The sequence below is a fragment of the Maniola jurtina genome, chromosome 3 (genome assembly GCF_905333055.1).
Source record: "Maniola jurtina chromosome 3, ilManJurt1.1, whole genome shotgun sequence".
NCBI classification, from domain to species: Eukaryota; Metazoa; Arthropoda; class Insecta; order Lepidoptera; family Nymphalidae; genus Maniola; species Maniola jurtina.
The window spans coordinates 11,444,464-11,465,999 of record NC_060031.1 but is presented as its reverse complement, the minus strand read 5'-3'; the positions used below and the strand labels follow the sequence as shown (position 1 = coordinate 11,465,999).

General features: G+C 33.3%; 1 protein-coding gene across 12 annotated transcripts in view; it reads right to left on the bottom strand.

The window, feature by feature from the left end:
• The window catches only part of LOC123881198 (CAP-Gly domain-containing linker protein 1-like), a 60,126-nt gene that overhangs the window by 24,076 nt on the left and 14,514 nt on the right, over positions 1–21,536 (bottom strand). For 3 of the 12 annotated variants that reach the window (XM_045929862.1, XM_045929864.1, XM_045929866.1), the window contains exon 1: positions 13,509–13,804. The exons of the other annotated variants lie outside the window; for them this stretch is intronic. In XM_045929862.1, the coding sequence (XP_045785818.1) occupies positions 13,509–13,539 (31 nt within the window). In that variant the 5' untranslated portion in view covers positions 13,540–13,804. Of the gene's footprint in view, positions 1–13,508; positions 13,805–21,536 lie in introns of those variants that run through there. 12 annotated transcript variants of the gene reach the window in all.

Genomic DNA, 21,536 nt, shown 5'->3' with positions numbered 1-21,536 from the left:
GCGGTTCGTTCTCGTGTCATCAATGTAGGCTTGTCGGCAATTGATGCAGTTTACCTAGCAGCTGCTGCCTACGGCAAATGCAATTCTCAATGGTAATTACAATTCCTAGTAATTATTCAATGACAATAATGTAGCATTGGACTAAAATCTTACAAAGTGCCAAAGATTGCTATAGTTACATAGTATATATATATATATATATATATATATATATGTAACGAGTTGTTAAAAACCATGAAACTAGGCATCAGCTAGCTTAACTTATTACTAAGCAAAAAGAATACGAATTGGTGAATCCAGTGTTATGTAACTGCTAGTTAATCATTTACGAGTAGTTCCAGACCTACTAACTGTGAACAAAAATACATCTGACCGAGTTGGCGGCCACGTTACTACCGCGATCCTATCAAAGGTAACTCGATTCGTGAATAAATTGCCTACGGAAATTGATAACATTGAGGCTATTCGTAAATTATACATACTTTTGTGAGAAATTGATCATCCATAACTGAGCATCAATGAAATATTTATTTCACTGGATGTATACATATAAGTACTTACTGCATGTTTATTGGTTTTCATAGCAATGAATCATAAATTTGGAAACAATGTTATAAGTACAACACTCAACTATAGCTTTTTCTGGTAAACAATAATATCCTATAATTCGTATTCTCTTACAGACGATAATAAACACCCATAAAACCATATATGCAATGTTTACAAGTCAAAATGGATATTCGCGAATAAGAAACAACTGGAAAGTGACTGATGCTATAATTTACATCCAAGTCCCTTGACGAAATCGGCAAATAACACAAAAATACCTACTAAAGAGATTGTAAGTATAAATATCAGTAGAATGCAAAGAAATACAATACCACTTCTATAAATAAACTTTATGTATCGAAGCTATTCACATTGCGTCAACAATCAACATAATAATTATAATGATTGATTTAATTTTATAAACTGTATCAAAGATTAAGGCCAAATTGCTGGGACATAAATCATTGAGGTTAACAGTACATAATTGAAGCGTTTGAATAATTCAATTCATAATCCACTGCGCCCTTAAGGGTCCACAGCATGGAGTGAATAGCGATTGTCAATCAGAACACGATTGCTCCCGCTACGATAATGGAACCTAATGAGCCGCGATAACGCCTGACTGGCATACTAATTGGGGACTTCCACTCAAGTTAAGTGCTGCCAATTAGTTTATTAATATGTTATAAGAGAGTCAAAAATAAATATAATTGATTATTTTGTTAGTAGTAGGTAGTAAAATGTTTCGATGTTGCAAATCCGCTTCAGTTTTACAGGTTCGACGAGGATTGGACCGTTCATGACTATTTCCGGTTCCATCCCGATAACCATTTCCGGTGAATCAAGACCATCATGTTTGATTGAAATGCCGACAACTGCATTATTTGGTTTGAATAGGTACAAATCGCAAACGCAGCTCACGTTGTTGGTGCTTGGTATATTCAACATCCTTAGTTACGAAGTACCCCAACGTTTCGTTTGCAGGCTGATATACAATATAAAATACTAGCATTCCAAATAAATCCTAATAATCATACAATGAAATAATATCAAAAAACACTGAACTAACAATGGATCCAGAAATATCAAAAACAAAAGTTTTATTAGAACGTAACGATAGGGAAAGTAGAAAAACAAGGAAAACGGAACTGGAAGTGAAGGAGAGATCAGCAGCCGTAATGAAATTCTTCGCCCGAGTGATTAAGGGTATCGGATTGCATATTAGAAATTGTTTGTTATTCTCAAGGAACCCGATTCATGCGGGAATTTATGCTATTCCGAATCTGAACACGAAATTTCACAATGATCTGGCCTCAATTCAGGCTTGCCAAATGGACGTGACATATTCAAAAATATACAGCAAATTTTGGAGGGCATTGGCGAATCACATTTAAAGTATTACCATTGATACATGATTCATAATATTATCCCATGTCCCAACGGATACAAAGTAAAACCTTTCGGTGAGGAACCTATTTAACCAGGGCATATATGATAATTACGTTATATTTTAATATCTATTTATCTCCCAAAGGAAACCATTCAGTACTAGACTAGTTATGAAAAAAAATGAGTCTTGAAAACTCCAGTTAGAAATTGGAATCCAAATCCACCAAAGCTAATCTGCAAGTGGACTATGGCCTAAAGTCTAAACCGTCTCATTCGGAGAGGAGACCTGTTTTATCAGTAGTGGGCTGGTGATAGGTTGAGTTGAGAGAGAAAGAGATACAAATCTGCTCTTAACATGTAAGGTAGCTGATTACAGTTACTCTACTTTTACATATGTATCATGCATATAGTAAGCATTCGATGAATTTAATCAATGTGTTCCTTGAACTACAGCAATATATGGAACATAACAAAGTCTTAGAACTATTACAGTCACGAACTTGCAGATAAGCGTCAAGTTGTCTTTGTTTCATTCTCACGCCTGCGAATTATAGTTCAGATTGTTATCTTAGGCAATGATAAATGCATCCAACTTCCAGTCAGACTAGAGCTAAACCTTGACTTACTGCATATAAACATTATACGAAAATTGATTTGGATCAGGCATATAAAATGTAGCATTGTTTAGCATAGCAATTGGCAAACAGCATTAGCAAATGTCAAACTATACAAGTGTAAATTAAAAATTTATAACACCCCCGACGATCCAAAGTATTTGAGTTTTCCAAAACATCATTTTGAAATAAATAATTATGTATTTAGGCAACGTCCATCTTGACAGCTTGACGTTTGTCTATTACATAATATTATGAACCTAACGGTTATCTAACCTTCTTTTCTACAAGAAAACTAGAAAAGAGCTGATAACTCTTAAACGGCTGAACCAATTTTTTTAGATTATAGCTAAGAACACTCTCGATCAAGCCACCTTTCAAACAAAAAAAACTAAATTAAAATCGGTTCATTCGTTCAGGTGCTACGATGCCACAGACAGATACACAGATACACAGACACACAGATACACAGATACACACGTCAAACTTATAACACCCCTCTTTTTGGGTCGGGGGTTAAAAATACTGATTGTTGCGGTGTTGTACCTTATGCTCATTGGCCTTCCGTACCGTCTTCTGAAATTCAGGATCGTTGGACAATTTGAGTAAGACTGATAAATATTGAGGTCATATTAAGCAACACCTTAAAATTTACCTTGCGTCATGGTTTAACTATTTTATTAAGGTTTACATGGTATCACCTCGGTTCACGAAGTCTCTTTTGTTTACTTATGCAGATAGACACAGTGACTCAGCCCTTACTTCATACTCGACGGGATATATATTGCTTAAATAGGAAAGACGCGGGTATGTGTGAACGAATGTGTACATATAGATCATATAAAGACATGATGACATAACACTGCTACACAACTCGTGACTTATAGGATACTAGACGTACAAAATTGCACAATGAGCTGTACTATGTATGTGTAAATGTATATGTAGCTGTGTATGTAAATCAACCATGGTATCTACATAGATACCATGGTTGATTTTAGATTTGCAATAATAAAGTCATATCAATGATGTGAAAATATTTGAAATCAAAATTGCCGAATAACAAAAATGTGGAGAATCCCCAACAGCCTGCCACCTTGAACTTGTAGATAACTACGACTCGAAGCGACAATGACGTAAGTGTTTAGTCAATAAAGTAATTTACACCAACACCTGAACACAGACGCCTCCGTTCATGTACGTTACATGACATTTTGTAGTTATTATTGTAATTCTAAGAATGTTGTTTAAATAATATAAAATACCGACTTCTATCGTATTGAAATTTAAATCACATCGACAGACGTTTAACCGGTTCATCGAGATTTGTATGCTCATTTTCATTGAATTATGCTAAACAAGTCAGTCTATTCTTTGTTGATTTCCTAAAAATTAACAAAAAAGAATCAAAAACATTAGTTGCAATAGTTAGCTTATTTAACAGTTAGGTTCTTGGACATTTTAAGTACCTGACATTTTGAGATTTGAATGTTTCCGATTTCATGTCATTTTCTACGTGTAAAAATTTAAATGTCACGTACGTGACCTTTTACAATATAAACTACAACAATATCACGGCATATACTCGCTAAACGTAAGATAATATCCTATCATTTTCTATTTATGTTTCATGAATAGCGTCTTTAGTTTTGTGGCACTGACGACAGTACCTAACTATTACATTTTTTTAGATTCGTAATAAAAGACTACTTACTTACATGGCCACAGGCAGCAATTCTCTACTATTCACGATAATAAGAGAATCTTAAGATGTGTGTCATGAAACGTGAAAAGATGAAGAGCTAATTAATATCTTTAGATTTTAATTACATTACATTATGGTTTGCAGTCCACGATATATTTAAATAAACAAGATTGAGCAACTAGATTTGATAGATAGATAGATATACCTTTTTTGTTTTGCATTCATCTGAGGTTTCTATTATGTACATTCTATCTCATTTGTTAAGACATTCAAATTTGAGGATTTCGGGCCACCTTTACCGTTTCTGTCGTATTACGTCCTCGGGTTATGAGGATGGTGTAGGTGATGGAATAAATAATACTTTGGATAAAATAAATAGGACGTTGAACTGAGATGACGAAACTGTAGCTAAAAAAGGGAATTTCTAATCGTGTCAAAGATATTTTGATCGTTGATATACGAGTAGATAATGCTATGCGAAGGCGGAATATTACTTCTAGAAGCAGTTTCTTATAATAAAGGTGAACGTGTGTACTGTGTATATTTTTTATTAACACCTCCGCAAAGAACAGCCTGCGGTTAGGTTAAAAATACAATTGCTAGGAAAATCAAGCAACTAACGTTTTGATGTAGGTACGTGACTTACTACATAGGTAATCTGAAGAATTTTGATAGAAGGGTTTCTATATTACTATTGAGAGTTGTACAAGTACATAATAACATTTAGAAATAATGTTGCATACATTATATGCCATGAATAACTACGCCAAGCATGTTATAAACGAATTTCCACAGTATAGGTATACTATAATTGATTACACGAATTAAAAGCACGAAGTACCTAAGCGTAATTTTTTTCCTTTAAGCATAATGTCTAGAGTTTAAGTAAGTACAATCGTTATTTATCATATTAATTACGGAATGCTAGCAAACTTCGTTATTGTTGGAAAGGATACTAAAAACATAACTTTAAGACTTCAATAAGAACTTTCAATTTAACGAAGAAGTTAACCACTTCTTCTGGATTTATTATCATCGAATCGGTTTTTAACATGCATACTTTATGTACAACTACAACCAAGTCGACTTAAGGATCGATTGTATTGCTTGTAACAACAAATAATAAATAGCAATAGTTGGTGCAGAGAGACCAATATGTATGTATGTATGTTTAGTTTATACTTTATTGCACCACAAAACACAAATGACAGGTTACAAAAAAGAAAACTTAAAATGTAGGTATAAAACGCGATCTTATCGCTAAATAGCGATCTCTTCCAGACAACCTTAACCAATATTTAAATTAAAATTTCAAACAGAAAATTTTACGTTTCAGTTGGAATATGTATTGCACCTGTTACTGAACATGAACAGTGAACAGTGCAAACCCAGTCAGAGCAAAAACTACTATCACGCAGACGCAATAGTGAGCATCTCATAATAAGCCCATTTCCTGTTTGAGCCCCCAGAGTCTAGACCTAGATAGATCGGATCGCAAGGCTGAAACTTGAAAGAGAGTAGGTAATAAATCAAATCTAACTGTTATTTGATAGGCAATCTCGATAACTCGATTGAACATTGCTTATCCGATAAAGTAGTTGTAAACAGTTCAGAAAATCAGATAGTATCGATTTTCTAAGTCCTGACTTTCTAAAAGGGCAAGGTTTTGATGACCTCTGGTATAGTTGAGATTTTAAGTTTTAGTTTCAAATCAGAAACCTATGAATAACTGTCTATTTGAATTGGACCAGGCTTGGTTGTTCTGGGGTAGAGCAACGTTAGTCCGACATAACCATATGCTCCCCCGTGGCCGGTGGTATCCACGATGAATTTTCCTCACAGAAAAAAGGTTTTGGTAGTTAAGTAGAGTACTTCTAAAATAAGTAGGTCTTGTTATTGTACTTGTAAGTCGTATGTGAACTAAAAAGGTGTAAATGGTACCTATAGTACATAACAAGTCGAGATGGCAATTGGGGTACGAGGCGGGGGGTCACCCTGCACACTCACCAGTCATCAACGCTATTCCTCACCGGGTTAGCGCGGGGGCTGTGTGGGTGTGCGGGGCGTCCTCACCCCGATCGCCATCTCGACCTGTCGCGAACTATAGGTATACCAATCAAATTAGTCATAGACAAAGTCACCGCGACCAGTAGCTACTATGCAATACCCTGACATACATCTTTCAATGTGTGATTTATTACCGCTCTTTGAAATGTTAACTTTGTCTTAAGTGTTCTAAACAAATATAGAATTTCCTAAAAAACTGGCATTGTTTATTTTGGAGTAACATTTTATTTATTTTAGATTAAATGATGTTCAATATTTTTGTCATAGTTTGCACAGAATTATGTATTTTATGATGAATTTGATTAAGCTAAGTTCAATGACCACACCTTAAGTTTTATATATTTTAAATCTACAGTAGACTATAAAACTAATAATAACGCAATAAGTGCTAATAAAGAAATAAACCCAGATACACAGGCATTAGAGTTTAATGACATGCAGATTAAAGTAGATTAATACGTAATGGATAAGGTGAAGTGTGAGCTAATTACATAGTTGTAGTACGTATGGCTCACGATAAACGCGGAAACTAAATGCAGTGGATGGGCGGGTCACAGGGAATATTCAATAATGCCAGTCTAGACACAACGGCGACGACGCAGTCCGTTATATAAATAGCATAAAACTGTACCAAGTGTTGGATACACTCTCAAAAGGACGTTAAGCGACATATTTGGCGTTATTCCAGAAAATAAACAAAAGAGGCTCACTTCAAGCTCAAAATTTAATCGCCACTTAGTTTACTTGAAAACTGTTTAAAGTTAAACGTGAATAAACGGCAAATAAAATAAAGAACGTGATTTAGATTATGATAGCAGGGATGTAGATAATATACAAATAAGCTTACAGGAGTTACTAGAATCTAGCTATCATTATTGAAATAGTTGTGATGCATAGCATAATGGATTTAAAACTTAATATAGAAACTTCTAGTACGTAACAATAACATCCCAAAGGATTGTGTGTGAATACAAAATCCACTCCCGAGATATTTAAATGTCAAGCATTGTATATGTAACTCCGCGGTGAATTCATTTTTCAACGACGTTGCATAACATGAAATCCAGCTTATTTCGGGCATAAATACTAAACTACTTGTCATCATAATGCGATATTCATGTAATGATTCAAGAAAAAAATTGTTAAGCAATTGTTGATGTTATGATACGAATCATTATTGCTATCATGTACTTCTAAATAGAAGCGATAAAAATCTAAAACAGAAAGTTTAGTAACGAATTTCGCTTACACATAATAAATCATAATTATCAAGTATAATTAAGCGTTCAATAAATAAATGTGCCTTTTTAGATAATGACAAATAAAAACGTAATTGCTGCATGTAATGCACATAAATGACGAGAATAGGATGGGAAAATCTGCCCGCTGTTTTACCATTTAAGACGACAACTTCCAATCAAGAGAAACAAGTTTCTTAACGACTCCACATGGCGCCGAGTACAAAAAATGCTAAAATTATGCACGTGGTATATATAATCAATAGCAATGTTGAGTAATGGGACGGACATGAGTAAGAACCATTATGGCATTAACTGCACTATAAGTTATATTTATTGCGCGATCTCTTGCAGACTGAAGAAAGTTTGTATTTTTAAAATCTAGTGATTTTTCTTTGTATTGAACGTATTGTCTCTGCTATGGTAGGAAGCATTGTATTAGGCAGTTGCGTTTCTAATATGAAACCCTTTCAGGCAAGATCGTCACAGTTAGCACCAATTGAAGCGATTTAGATTTCTAGAAAGCACCAATAAATCCGATATGTGGTTGAAGTGGAGAAGCACACAGGATTTTTTTCCGAAGAAAACAGGTATAAAAGATTATATTATGTTGCTTGCACGATGGCCTTCAATAGGTAAATAATTTAAATTGACAGAACCAAGTTCGATCAATTCCAGCGTACAGACAGGTGTTCGTTATATGCCTATAGGGCTATGCTATGATGTTGTTGATTAAATATAACAAAGAAATTTTAAAACGTTTATAAAATGGTATCTTGCAATTAGTGAATATTCACAAGTGATAAGCGATAATACAATGACTAAGATTAAATCCATAAAGTATTGATTGTTATCTTGTAATATTAGTCACACTCAATCAAATGTTTTGTCATCGTGGTTTCTATAGTCTATCCAACGAGTGACGGGACAAGAAAGCTAATCTCACTATCCATCTTGCATGGTTTGCTTTGCTCGGACAAACGAACAAAATTTCAGAGAGAAAAAGTAATGGCATGGCGGGCGTGTAGGTACTTATTGTAATCCATAGAACTAAACTATTAAGGTCGCTTTCTCCTGGAAGTCTCTGAAAACTAGCAAAGCCAATTCTTTGCCATCGTTAATCTGAGAGTGTTTATCCTTGGCTTTGTCACCTCTATATCGTCGTAAAACAGATTAGGTAGCTTTCTAAAACTAAAAATATTTGGTGCCCTTTCTAATATAATCTACATATTACATAATATAAGTGAATTTCCGTGTTATATTTGGCAATCGAATTAGAATAATTTTTTTTCTCTTGAATTGGAATCGCCTACACCTACACCTTTAGCAGTTTCACGCTGTCGTTAATCTAACAATAATATAATATTATCTCCAGTAATATTATAGATACAATATATTATAATATTATAGATTGATTTAAAGATTACATATTCAAGAATTCCAGGTCCTGGGTAAATACTCATATATCTTAGTTGGATTATATGAAAATATTTTTGTTTGGTAACTAAATTCACATGTAAAATGATACGTTGATTGGCGCTTGATCACTGAGACATATTTGGTTTGGTCCGATACGCTTGAAGAGAATCGATATCGCTAGATTGAATGAAATTGACACCATAATCCAAGGCAGTTCTTACTTCTTTGCAAATTATATTATTATGAAAACAATATAATGTAAACAGTTTATTTATATACTTTAGATTTTTATGATCTTCTAAATTATTCTATTACTATATCTGTAAACGTGCCTTAGTATCCTCTATAATTTTATGAGCTTGTAGCGCCAACTAGCACCGCTCGAGGTGAGGTCTTATAACCCTAAGATCCACCGCGTTATTATGTATCACATACATAATGAGACGATTGATGGCACTAATGATAAATGTTTACATCAAGCAAGTAAGTCACGTAGTTCGCGCAGGTTACACCTGCTCCGCAGTTTCGCCACGGTTGACCGACAACAATGCCATGCTCGCGTAATCGGGCAATTTCGACGCAAAACTCGCATCTCCGTTAAAGTCTTAAGGATACAGACTAATGATTTAAGACACAGGAAGTCATCTTTTCGGATTCTAGCTCGCTTAATCGAGCAATTTCGACGCAAACCGCGCATCTCCGTTGAGGTCTTAAGGATACAGTACTAAAGGTTTAAGAGACAGGAAGTCATATGTTTGGATTCTAGCCTCAGAGCGGAAAATCACGATGACAGTTTTTTATTTTCCTAAACATTTTATGAAGCCACGAAGGTTATTTTGGGCATAAAGCTAAATCGTAAAAATATACTAATTAATTTTTATGTGCTGACGAAATGATCTCCAGTCAAGTGGGAGGACTCCCACACAAAGGGCTTGGTTATGGCTGCCCACAATCACATTCGTTATTGATAGTGAATTGTTTTAATTAAAACTAACTAACAAGCAAATTCTACTTTTTCCGAGTAACCTATCTTCTAAGCTCACATTCCTATAATCTATTATTATGATGAATATGTTTGCTTGTCCAAAAACTCTATGGCTGTAATTAGTTTCAATTAGTTTTAGAGATGAATCCCAAGAATTTTTCAATTGACGGATCCCTGGGATACAGAATCCAAAACAATTTAGAATACAAGAAGTCCTTGAAAATAATTCGACTATTATTGTCAAGGACAGCCTACCCCTTTGTAAACTTGGCCTCAAAAGAGTCGTTTGATTTTTATCACAGTAGGTATGTAGTTTATTTCAACCAACTTTTCATTGTATTAACCCACGAAGCTTATCGCTGTATAGAACTACCGTTAAATCGTCTAGCTGAAAAAAATTATACAAAATATGGCTTGGTAACTTTTTCCAACTAAACTAAAAATGGATACGATAGCGTGTTGTCTAATTGGCTCCGAAGCTATCATGCGACACAGATAAACTAACTGAAATAATAGATATCGTGCATAAGTCATAGGCATAACACAATATTGATGATAAAACATTTTTATCGCTTAAATTCGCTGTGCTTCGTGAGCCAATGTTTTTGCAAAACAAAATTGTAATTGTTAGCAAATACATCCTACCTATTTCTATGGTCATTGTTGATTACGTCAAGATCGGTTTGTTAATGTTTTGGTCAAATGTTTGTGCCATTAAATGGCACAAACATTTTGGTTCGGCGTTGTTTAAAGAGACAAGTAAGAAGCTCTGTTCATGCGGTAGAAGATAACAACTCTTTTCTAACTATATTACACACATGTTGACTAATACTATTAAATAATACATTATAACCAGATATTTATGATATATTAATATCCGTTAATTTGATATGGTAGGAAAAACGATAATAAGCTCTACTTATAATATCTCTATGCTCTACATTCTAGAATATTGATTGACAGTAACATTGGCTTTGGCGAACAAGTGAATTGCTAGTCGCTAATTTGCCACACCTTATTGTTTATCCTCTCTTTATGTCCGACAAGGTTGAGATGCAGTTACACTTACGGTCTGCTGCATGACAATCATCCAAACAAGGTTAAGTGAGTCGAATACCTATCACTAATGTCGGCAATAGTAAAAACAACTAAGCCGATTAAGTATTATAATATGAATATACCAGCGTAGCGGTCACGGCGATCGTCTCACAATGATGGTCGATGGGAAAACAAAAAAGCTCAAACCATGTCATAATTACATGAGCTTAGTACATTTGACTAGTAAATACTAAACATACAAAGAAATCTTTCTTCTTCCTAGAAAATCATTGTGTTGGACTCCTATTTATCCGTAAAGTAAGACTAGTACGCCGAATAAGTAAATTGTGTTTAGATCGACTTTTATTAACAGATTACAAAGACGCTGCGAGAAAAAGTAAAAAATATTGGGTCCACTTTGTCGCAAAGAGTAACGTTTAATTTTAAACCTAAGAGATAAGGGACAGAGACCCTCTTCTCAAATTGTCTACAGCGAAATAAAATATTTTATTTATAGACGCCCTCGAATAATATATACAGGTTAGTAGCAAGTAGCAAGAGGGCGTCTAGAGGTTTTAATGAAAAAGGGGTCCAAGGCGAAGTTCAAGGAGAGAGAACCCCAGTGGAAGCTCGCGGCCACACCTAAATCAAGCTGAACCATTTCAGCCTATAATTATATGCATGTTATACGCCGCTCGCGTTGATTAACATAGCTAAAGCAAGGAATTATTTATAAATTAGCATTATATTGATTTTCCGATGCGGGCTTTGCATTTACGTTTATGAAAACGTTTTGAATGGCTTTAAAAAACAGATTATGGGTTGAAAAGGTTGATATGGAGTTTTGCCTTTAAGCTTAAACAAAAAATATGCATGAAGCAGTCACAGAATGTTCTGGTAGAAAGATAATGAAATATTTTTTCAATGTTGTAAACGTATACCTGCCGAATAGGTACTCATCATAAAGTTTATACGTATAAGGACGACGAAGCAGTAAGAGTCAAATTGCTTTATAATTGAAAACGTTTCGTGAACGCTGTCGAATCAGACTTTTTATACGAATGTTGTAATGGTATACCGGTATACCCGTAAGCCAAATGTAATGAGATTAAATTTTTTGTAGCTGTGACAAAAAAGGGATTCCTACATTGTCGTTAATTCGTTCTAGAGTATGAGCACCAGCCAATTTGTCAGCGTACAACTTTTGAAATGATACCTACTTATTACTTTTATATTTATGTGTTATGTATTTACTTATTTAATATGATCCACAAAAAAAAATTACATACACCATTAATGTTATTTTAAAAGAAAAAAAAAAATTCAATGTACAATTTCAATATCTACCATTTATTATCTGGTGTAATTCGACTTGCAGTTGACGAAATCAAAAATTTAAAACATAATATTTCAAAACACTTATGGAATATTGCTTAAAAAATAACCAGGCTCTTGTATTTTGATACCTTTATTTAACTTTTTGTCCTGATGTCGGTAAAAATTTAGTAAATATGTTAGTCGTGAATGCCAAAGATTCATTGCAAGACAATAAGTACTTAGACTGACTTTAAAATAAATCTAATAATAGGTTTCGTTTCTTTAAATCTGCTGCCCTTACAGCGTAAGTGTGTGCTGTTTCAAAATATTTTTATTCAATTAAACTTTAAATTTAATTTCAATTTTAATAATTTCAATTAAGCTTGTCTGAAACAAGCAAATTTTAAGAATTGAGACTATTTTTTATTAATAACCATGTTATACAATTATAAATTAACCACATGATAGGTAAAATTACTATAAAAATTCAATTTATGTTGCATCTATCATAACAGCTGTATCCTCAATTACTATTTACTCAAGTAATTATTTATTCAGTATGAATTTAATACAATAAAAGACATGCTCGTTATATGAATCACTTGTAGCACCTTCATTTTAACATGATAATACTAAACTACTTGACTATGCTCCTATTTCACAATAATTAACACTGGAACTGTTAATTTTGCTAACACGCAACGAACACAAGACTAAAATAAGTCTATGTTATTGTGACTTGTGAGGTAAAGCGTGTACTTAAGCTACTTACTTAATATTTTTTTAATAAAATGAAATTACATACATTTGTTTATTTCAACAAAGCCAACATGTCTTGATCAAATCGAATTCATCGAAATTATAGATTTTAACTGACTCTCCCCGGTTTCCACGGGCGGAGTTAAATTTTCTTTAGATCAAATACTTAATGTGAGTGTATCAGAGATTATAATTATATTTTTATTGTAAATGATTATGAAAACTGCATTAAAATCCAATAAGATTAGAAATGATAAGAGATTACTCACACAGATTGCGTAGATCACGACTTTTTTTGAAATATTACCATGAGGATTTAAAAGTTAATTATGTATATCACTACTTTAGAGTAAACGTAGAGCATTTAAAACATATAATACATAAGCATATAATACATAAGGTAAAAATGAAACACTAAATTAACTTACCGGAGAAGCTAATTTTCGTTTCGACCGGCATCTTGGTCCAATAGATTTATTTGTATTATATATTTGAATTTGTATTCCGCAAGTTAAGCTTTTAGGTCCTCCTTCATAAAATGTCTGTCTTGACTCTTGACTGGTGTTATTATAAGGGTTTGTTTGTGTAAAGGTCCCAGGAGTCTGTCAAGCGTAAGTGTCGTCGATACGCGTGTTTCCCCCGCTTGTCGAGTGTACACTGGCAGTCAGCCGTTCAACGTGCGCGCGTCCGCTTTGCGTCCCTGATACGGGTGTACTATACATTTTCAGCAAATATAGTCCCCGAATTTACAGGAACAGAGAAATATAGGAACAGAGCTAACCTTTTCCCCCGAATTTAAAAAAGGAAACGTACCCATATAATATACAAAATTTGATTCAATATTTCTACCACAAATAAAAAAGTAGAGATTGAGTTAACACTACTGCTAATATGGATTACTCCAAAAATATTTTTCACTAATACTTTACTCAAATATTTTTAGAATATCTATAATTTTATTCAAATCTATGTTTTTTAAGTAACTAATTAAGTATATGATAATATATTCGAAAAATATTTTTTTTAAGTTTGTTTAAATATTAGGTACTTACGTAATTTCTTTGAAATCGTACCATTCTAAGAAATCTATTTACGGGTATTACAAGTAGAATGTAATCAAAAATCAATAAACAGACACAATTCAATCGACTCTATATGAATGATAAAACGTTAAACATAAATATTAGTGATAAGGAATTATTATTATAGGTCACAGATAACATTCCGCAGATCCATAATATAGTGAACAATACATTCCTTTCACTGACTATTGTAAATTTTACACGGCATTTGTATATAAAGTAGGTCAAAGGGCAATGATGGAAGGATACAAATATCTAATACTAACTAAAGCAATCTATATCTAAGAAGTTTCGTGTCAAGTTATTGAAGCATGTGGTATTAGTTATATCCCAGGCAAACTTAAAGCAATGGCATATTATTATTTATATACGTAATTCAGGCTACGAATAAAACTATAATTTTCGGTTTGACTACAACCGAAATTTTTTGAAGGAAATGCACAGCATAACAAATAGGTTTTTTTTTTAATCAGATTTCTTGATTGCATGTTTGCCAATATTTCTTTATACCACCACCTCCGTCACAAAATAATATGACCATAAAATATTTTTATAAATTCTTTCGCATTTTAAACATCAAAAAGAAGAACACGAATACACATACATTATGCTTAATGTGCGAGTATGATAGCGTGATAAAGCATTATAAAAATTTGTTCTGGAGTATTTTGAAATTATTGAACTTTACACCGTGGCTAATAGGTTAGAAAGCTACGTAGTTGGTTAGAAAATTTTTGAACGTAACGTTAGATCTCATCATTTATGTTAGTGCCATTCTTATTGTTGATCAAGGTGATAAATTAATCATTTTCATCAGTATTTTTAACCCCCGACCCAAAAAGAGGGGTGTTATAAGTTTGACGTGTGTATCTGTGTATCTGTGTGTCTGTGTATCTGTGTATCTGTGTATCTGTCTGTGGCATCGTAGCGCCTAAACGAATGAACCGATTTTAATTTAGTTTTTTTTGTTTGAAAGGTGGCTTGATCGAGAGTGTTCTTAGCTATAATCTAAAAAAATTGGTTCAGCCGTTTAAGAGTTATCAGCTCTTTTCTAGTTTTCTTATAGAAAAGAAGGTTAGATAACCATTAGGTTCTTAATATTATGTCAATAGACAAATGTCAAGCTGTCAAGATGGACGTTGCCTAAATACATAATTATTTATTTGAAAATGATGTTTTGGAAAACTCAAATACTTTGGATCGTCGGGGGTGTTATAAATTTTTAATTTACACTTGTTTAAGCTTTCACTAGCCTTAACAATTTTATTATTGGTCTAACAAAGTTAATTAGGTTCATAAAAGAGAGATAGATGGCGAACAATCATTATTATGCTGTTATTATGCAATAAACTTCAATAAGATCAAAATTGCATTCACTTGAGCGCCTACGTTGCTCGATGAGAGGTTAGGAAATTAATGATGTATTGTTTTTATACTGTTCTTTTTGTTACGAAGTTTTACTTTCGAAATTTTTATTGATATTGTTACATGTAAGATTGAGTGGTCATAACAATCGAGATTTTTTAATTTACTGAGCCATATCTCTAGTAAAATATTTACAGTATCCTTTTTATAAAAATAATTAACTGATCATTATTAGCAGAGACGCCAGAGATAATAGACTGCAACTTGTTTGATTTGAGAAAAAACGGTTAACCTTGTTTTATACATCAGACTATTCTAGTGAATAAACTTACTAAGAACATAATGCAATTTATACTTGTTATTATTTTATTTGAAAGTACGGATTTTGAATCAAGTCCGATGTTACAATTGCCACCAACTAGTCTAATTTATTATTTATTTATTTGCAGCTATCCGTTTGGAATTAGGACTTTGCTTTCTCGTGTATGTAACATAATTATTTATTTCTAAGCTAACGTTTAGTCAAAAAAGTGTCGATTAAAAGTTTCAACATCGCTTTGGCAATCGGATTTTCTCACATTGTTTCTCAAGAAAATGCTTGAAGGAGCTGAGTCATCAGCTGATTTATATGTCGAGACTTAAAAGACACTTTCCGAGTACTCTCTTGGACATTACGAAACATCTCCTGCGTTACGACACGTTAGGACACTTTTCTCTTTAGTTGTTTCGTAAATAGCACTCTAATTTATTCATCGTAGTTAGGTATATTGTTTACTTATCCTGACTCATTATTTTAAAGCTCATTTACATTTACAAGCTCACAAGCTTTACATTTTTACTCAGGATGTCTTTAATAAGTTTTTTAGAAAAAAATATTTTGTTTCTTATTATGTTGTTATCGATATGTATGAATGTGCAGGGTGTATATTCATTATACATCGCAATTTGACATCTCTATAAAATCACTGACGGAATCTAAAGATTTATTAAAAAATAATGCAAATCAGGCCCGAATTCAGATACCTCTAAGAACTTTCGGGCGCCAAAATCGGTGTGCATACCTACTAAGTATATAAAAACCGCACGCAAAAACGCCCGAATTGAGAACCTCCTGTTTTGGAAGGCGGTCAAAAAATATATTGCAGTAGAGAACTAATATTAGATTATCTCTAGAATAATTATTGACATAATCCGGAGCAGTGACCGACGGATCGGAATTCAAACAATCCTTGAGTTTGCAGCGGAAGGCACGTACGTGTACCAGTTTGAAGCTTTAAACTCTTCGAGTGAGGGTTAATTTATGTCTCGGAGGAAATGCCGATTTCATAAAACTTATTGCGGTCAAGTAGCGCAATGCGTATTATACATAAAAATATTTTAGTAATGACATCCCCGTAACTGTTATGCTAAGTAGTGATATACAAGAGATCCTACTTTTATTTATGTAACCGTCCATTATTGGCTCCATTCTATGTTAATTTATTCCCTGTTGTGTCACTTTTCTATTTATGTTTTCAGTTTTATAGAATAAACATAAGAAGAATAAGTGCCTATTCACAACTTCCAGATTAACTTCATCTAACGAATTTTGATGTTATGACAGTTTTTGTATTGGGAATCTGTCAAAATTACAAATATATTTGTTAGATAAAGTTAATCTGGCAGTTGTGAAACAGGCCCCAAGAAGAATGCGAAAGTGTGTCTGTCTGTCTGCTAGTGTACAGTAAATTTGTTCATTTATTCCATGATATCCGTTATGCCGTGTTTATCTCTCAAAAGTTTATTTTATCACCTTCCTTATGACTTATGTAAATCAAAGAAAACGGAAATGACGGCTTTCCGTTTACTATATCTTATATCGTAATCTTTATTTAGGTAATAAATGGTTCTATTTGGTGTTTTGCTTTATAAGAGTACATGTAATACTTTATAGTAGAAATTAGATGACATTGCATTGGGCAAATAAAATTGAAAAGCATATTAAATGTAGGTTAAAATAACACAGGGTTATAGTAGGTTAGTACGTAGCATAGAATGACAGGTATATTTTTGCACAAACTTAACTAGGTCCGTGATTACAAGCTTGACGCACATACTTATTACTAAAATATTATAAATAAAAAAGATAGCTGAGATCTGGATTATAAGATAACTAACTACTAATACTGTTTTGGCGACACGGTTAGCCGTTGCCGCTGCAAATATAGAAGACCAGTTTTTAAAGTGTCAATGCACCGAAAGAATGTCTGTTTTTGCACATAACTTCCATTTTTATATATTTCCATAATAACTGTTTAGGCCATTCGAAAATTCATAAAAATAACTGACAAACAGAAGCCTACAATGTAATGATAAAAAATACGAAAGTACCTAGTTGTAGGTTTATTTTGTTTAAATCGTTAAATTTTCTCTCCTTAAATGAACAATGGAATTTCGCAAAATTTCTCCAACCTTTAATGTAAGTCATTCGGTTATAAATGTGCGAATTATGACCATTTTATTATTTCATCGCGTGTTACGACATCGCACGATTGTTCGAAAACAATCGCGTCATTTGGTCGTTTGAAATGGTAAGCGCTAAAGTTAAGGGTATCATGTGACCGTGTGATCAAAATTCAACGTTGGCTTTTGTTTTGACTGCGGGGCACTGGGGTATGACTGGAACGATACTGCCTGGGTGTGGAGGCACGTAGGGACCTCGTGTTTATAACTGAAATACCACGTTTGGCGCTGCACCGCCAGCGAAAATTCTTTACTGCGAACGCTGTAACCACAAAAAGCTTTAGCTAAATGAATCATGCAGCCGTAAAAAGAGACATATTATTTTCGTTGCATTACCTACCTATAATAACTATTTTATGTTCTGTGAATTTGTCACCTTGTAATTTCATTTTAAAACTTCTAATTTGAAAACCACTTCTTTTCTAAGTTATTTTGGAAGTCACAAAATATTTAAGATACGATTTGCAAGTCATACTGACTAATATAATTTTCCCACGTTAGCTATGTGGAAAATGTGAGAACCAACATTTATAAATGAAATGTCTCCCATGAATCCCATCAAACAACAAAATATATTTCATACCATTATTTTGAGTTACGTTCGTAATAATTACAGTTAAATGGCCCAATTCGTAATAATTACAGTTAAATAAAGTAATTACCCAAAACATTTAATATAACATGACACAAGAAGAAAATTTGCGATTTGGCAAAATAATTATTATGTTTTATGAATAATATCTAGTATAATAACTACGGTAGGTACTAGGTAAGTACTTGAAATGATATCACTATGAATGAATTAAGAAAAACAATACCAACCTTGAAATTGGTATTCGCGACGCAAAAATTTTCTTTGTGGTTTACCTCCTTTCCGAGTATTCTACTGAAACGCAAAACCGTTATCAGCTAATAGCAGTAATACTTAGTAAGTAATAAGTAATATAAAATTAAATAAACAAGGTGTTAAAAATTATTTATAGAGTTCAAGTTTTTTTTGCAGTTTCTTGCACAATAATGTTTGGTGCTACAAAATGATATCTAAACTGGCAAAGATACCTGTTTCATTGATTGTAATGCAAAACTTACTAGTGACTGTATCTATGTACATCTGATGAAAACAATGAAAAATAAAATACGTACTTATCGAATTTTTTGAAAGGATAGTTATATTCATAAAATTGGGTCATGCTAAGAAAAATATTTATTTAAAGTATTCACAAATAAAAAAGATTACTTAACGCCTAAACGAAATCTTAGAATGGATATGATGTAATTTGTAAAACTTCTCTAGTTTTACTTCTTCTAACTGATGCCTGGTGATAAGTGGAAAGAGATAACACTTATCAGGAGTTTTGTAACTTTTTCAATTACTACATTCCGACAAGATTGGCTTACGTGCATAGACGGTATAACACCAGATCCAAACAAAACATTTCAATTTTCAGATGTCACTTTTAGGGTTTCGTACTCCAAGGGTGTCAACGGCATGCGGCACCCTATTACTAAGACTCCGCTGTCCATCTGTTCGTTCGTCCGTTCGTCGTCTGTGAACCGTAAGGTAGAGAGTTGAAATTTTCACAGAATGTGCATTTCTGTTACCGCTATAACAACAAATAACAAGAATTTCAAAATGACTGCCACGAAAATTAAAAAAATCAAAAAGTGCCATATCTCGTACGATGGTACGGAACCCTTCGTGTGCGAGTCCGGCTCGCACTTGACCTACTTTTAAGACTGGTTTTTAAGGTCGGTAATGATCGGTAGTGAAGGAATGTAGTGAATTTGATAATTATTTACAAATAAGTCACAAAGTGGAAAGATTTGACAACAATTTATTTTAAAATACCAGTATTGGTCAGCAGTGGAGTTTCATGTTGGATAGATAAAATAATTGCATGACAGAACGAGGTCATAATATCGAATGCAAATGGAAACGGTCCCTTGTGATTAACCACTGGGCTTTCCCCGGCTATCCGTGATGCAACTGTATGAAACACGCATATTGAATAAATTATTATGAAACAATTATTTCGTATACCTATTATAAGTATAAAAGATTATCTTTTTTTAGATTTCCAATCAATAGCTGTGCATTTTAATGACGTCACCTTTAAGTCGCACGTGAGTCGTAGTCACGAATGTCACGGATTTATTAAAAAGAAATATATGGATACTAAGTTAAGGCATTCCACAACATAAAGTCCTGTATAGCATTCAGATACAAAAGACAGTCGCTAGATAGGACGTCCTCACCCGGAAGAGTACAATTACACCTCACAGATCAATCTTGAAACTGTGAGGAAGAAATCGCTATCCTTTAAATGTAACATAGTGACAATGCGGCTAATTCTGTTGTACATTCTCTTAACTAAAAAAAACAACAAATCTAAGTATACCTAACAACTAATAATTCCTATGGAAAAGGACAGCACTAGATTTAGTAGAGTAGACCTGTAAAAAGTAGTTTAGTTTAGAGAACGTTAACAACAAAATAGGTCACCGTCTTGGATGAATTAAACACTGAAACATGAATGGAACAATATACCTCACGTTGTCGTTAAGTAATTACTGTAATAATTAGATACTGAGCTGTAATAGCTTATTGAAACATATTGCCGTAGATGAGCAAGAACACAATTTCAATAGATACAAAATTAGGTGTGCATTATATTGATGTCGATGTTTGTTTTCATACAAGTGAATACAAGGTCGTATTCGTTGTGATTGTGAGATTAGCTTTAGTTTGTGGTGTTACTTTGAAATCGAATGTCACGATCTAAACAAATCTAGTACCGTTGGGAATAGGCATTCCATTACAAAAGAACGGCAATGCTATCCAGTCACGACGCTCAAGTGAACCGTTTCAATTAATTTGTCGTACGAACGACCTTAAGAAATTCACTAACTGCCTCGTTAACTTTTATTGCTTTCCTTGTCAAATTAACGATTTCATGCAGCTTGGTATATCGAATGACGAATATTTAAATCCTTTTATTAAGAGCCACAAAGCAAGAAATTAATTGAAAGGAAAGGTATAATTTTTTTTCAGCTTGCGAGCTTTCACGTCTTGAAATCTTTGACTAATTTTTGTAAGTCTCAATCATATTTTGTCGTTACTATAGTACTGCTATTTAGGTGTGCTGCTTTATACTTATTGAAAGGCGGACATTCCCCTTCTCTTTATTTTATGTAAGTAGTAAAAGATGAAATGGACGCTGGATTATGATATTTACATGGTTCAAATACCTAAAGCGCCACAAAAAAGCAAAGCAAGGTATGCAAATGGTTTTATCTGTTCACAAACAAAGTCATAAACGAAGAACAAATCGTAAAGTCAACATGACGGCCATGAACCTTATATTCCTTTCTACACAGTTTTTATATATATAGAGAATATATGAGCTTTTCCGTTAAAAAACGTGGTCATCAGATAGTTAGTTGGTAATTCTCGATAATTCTGCACATGTTTTAATAGATAAATATTAATCATATTATTAATTATAT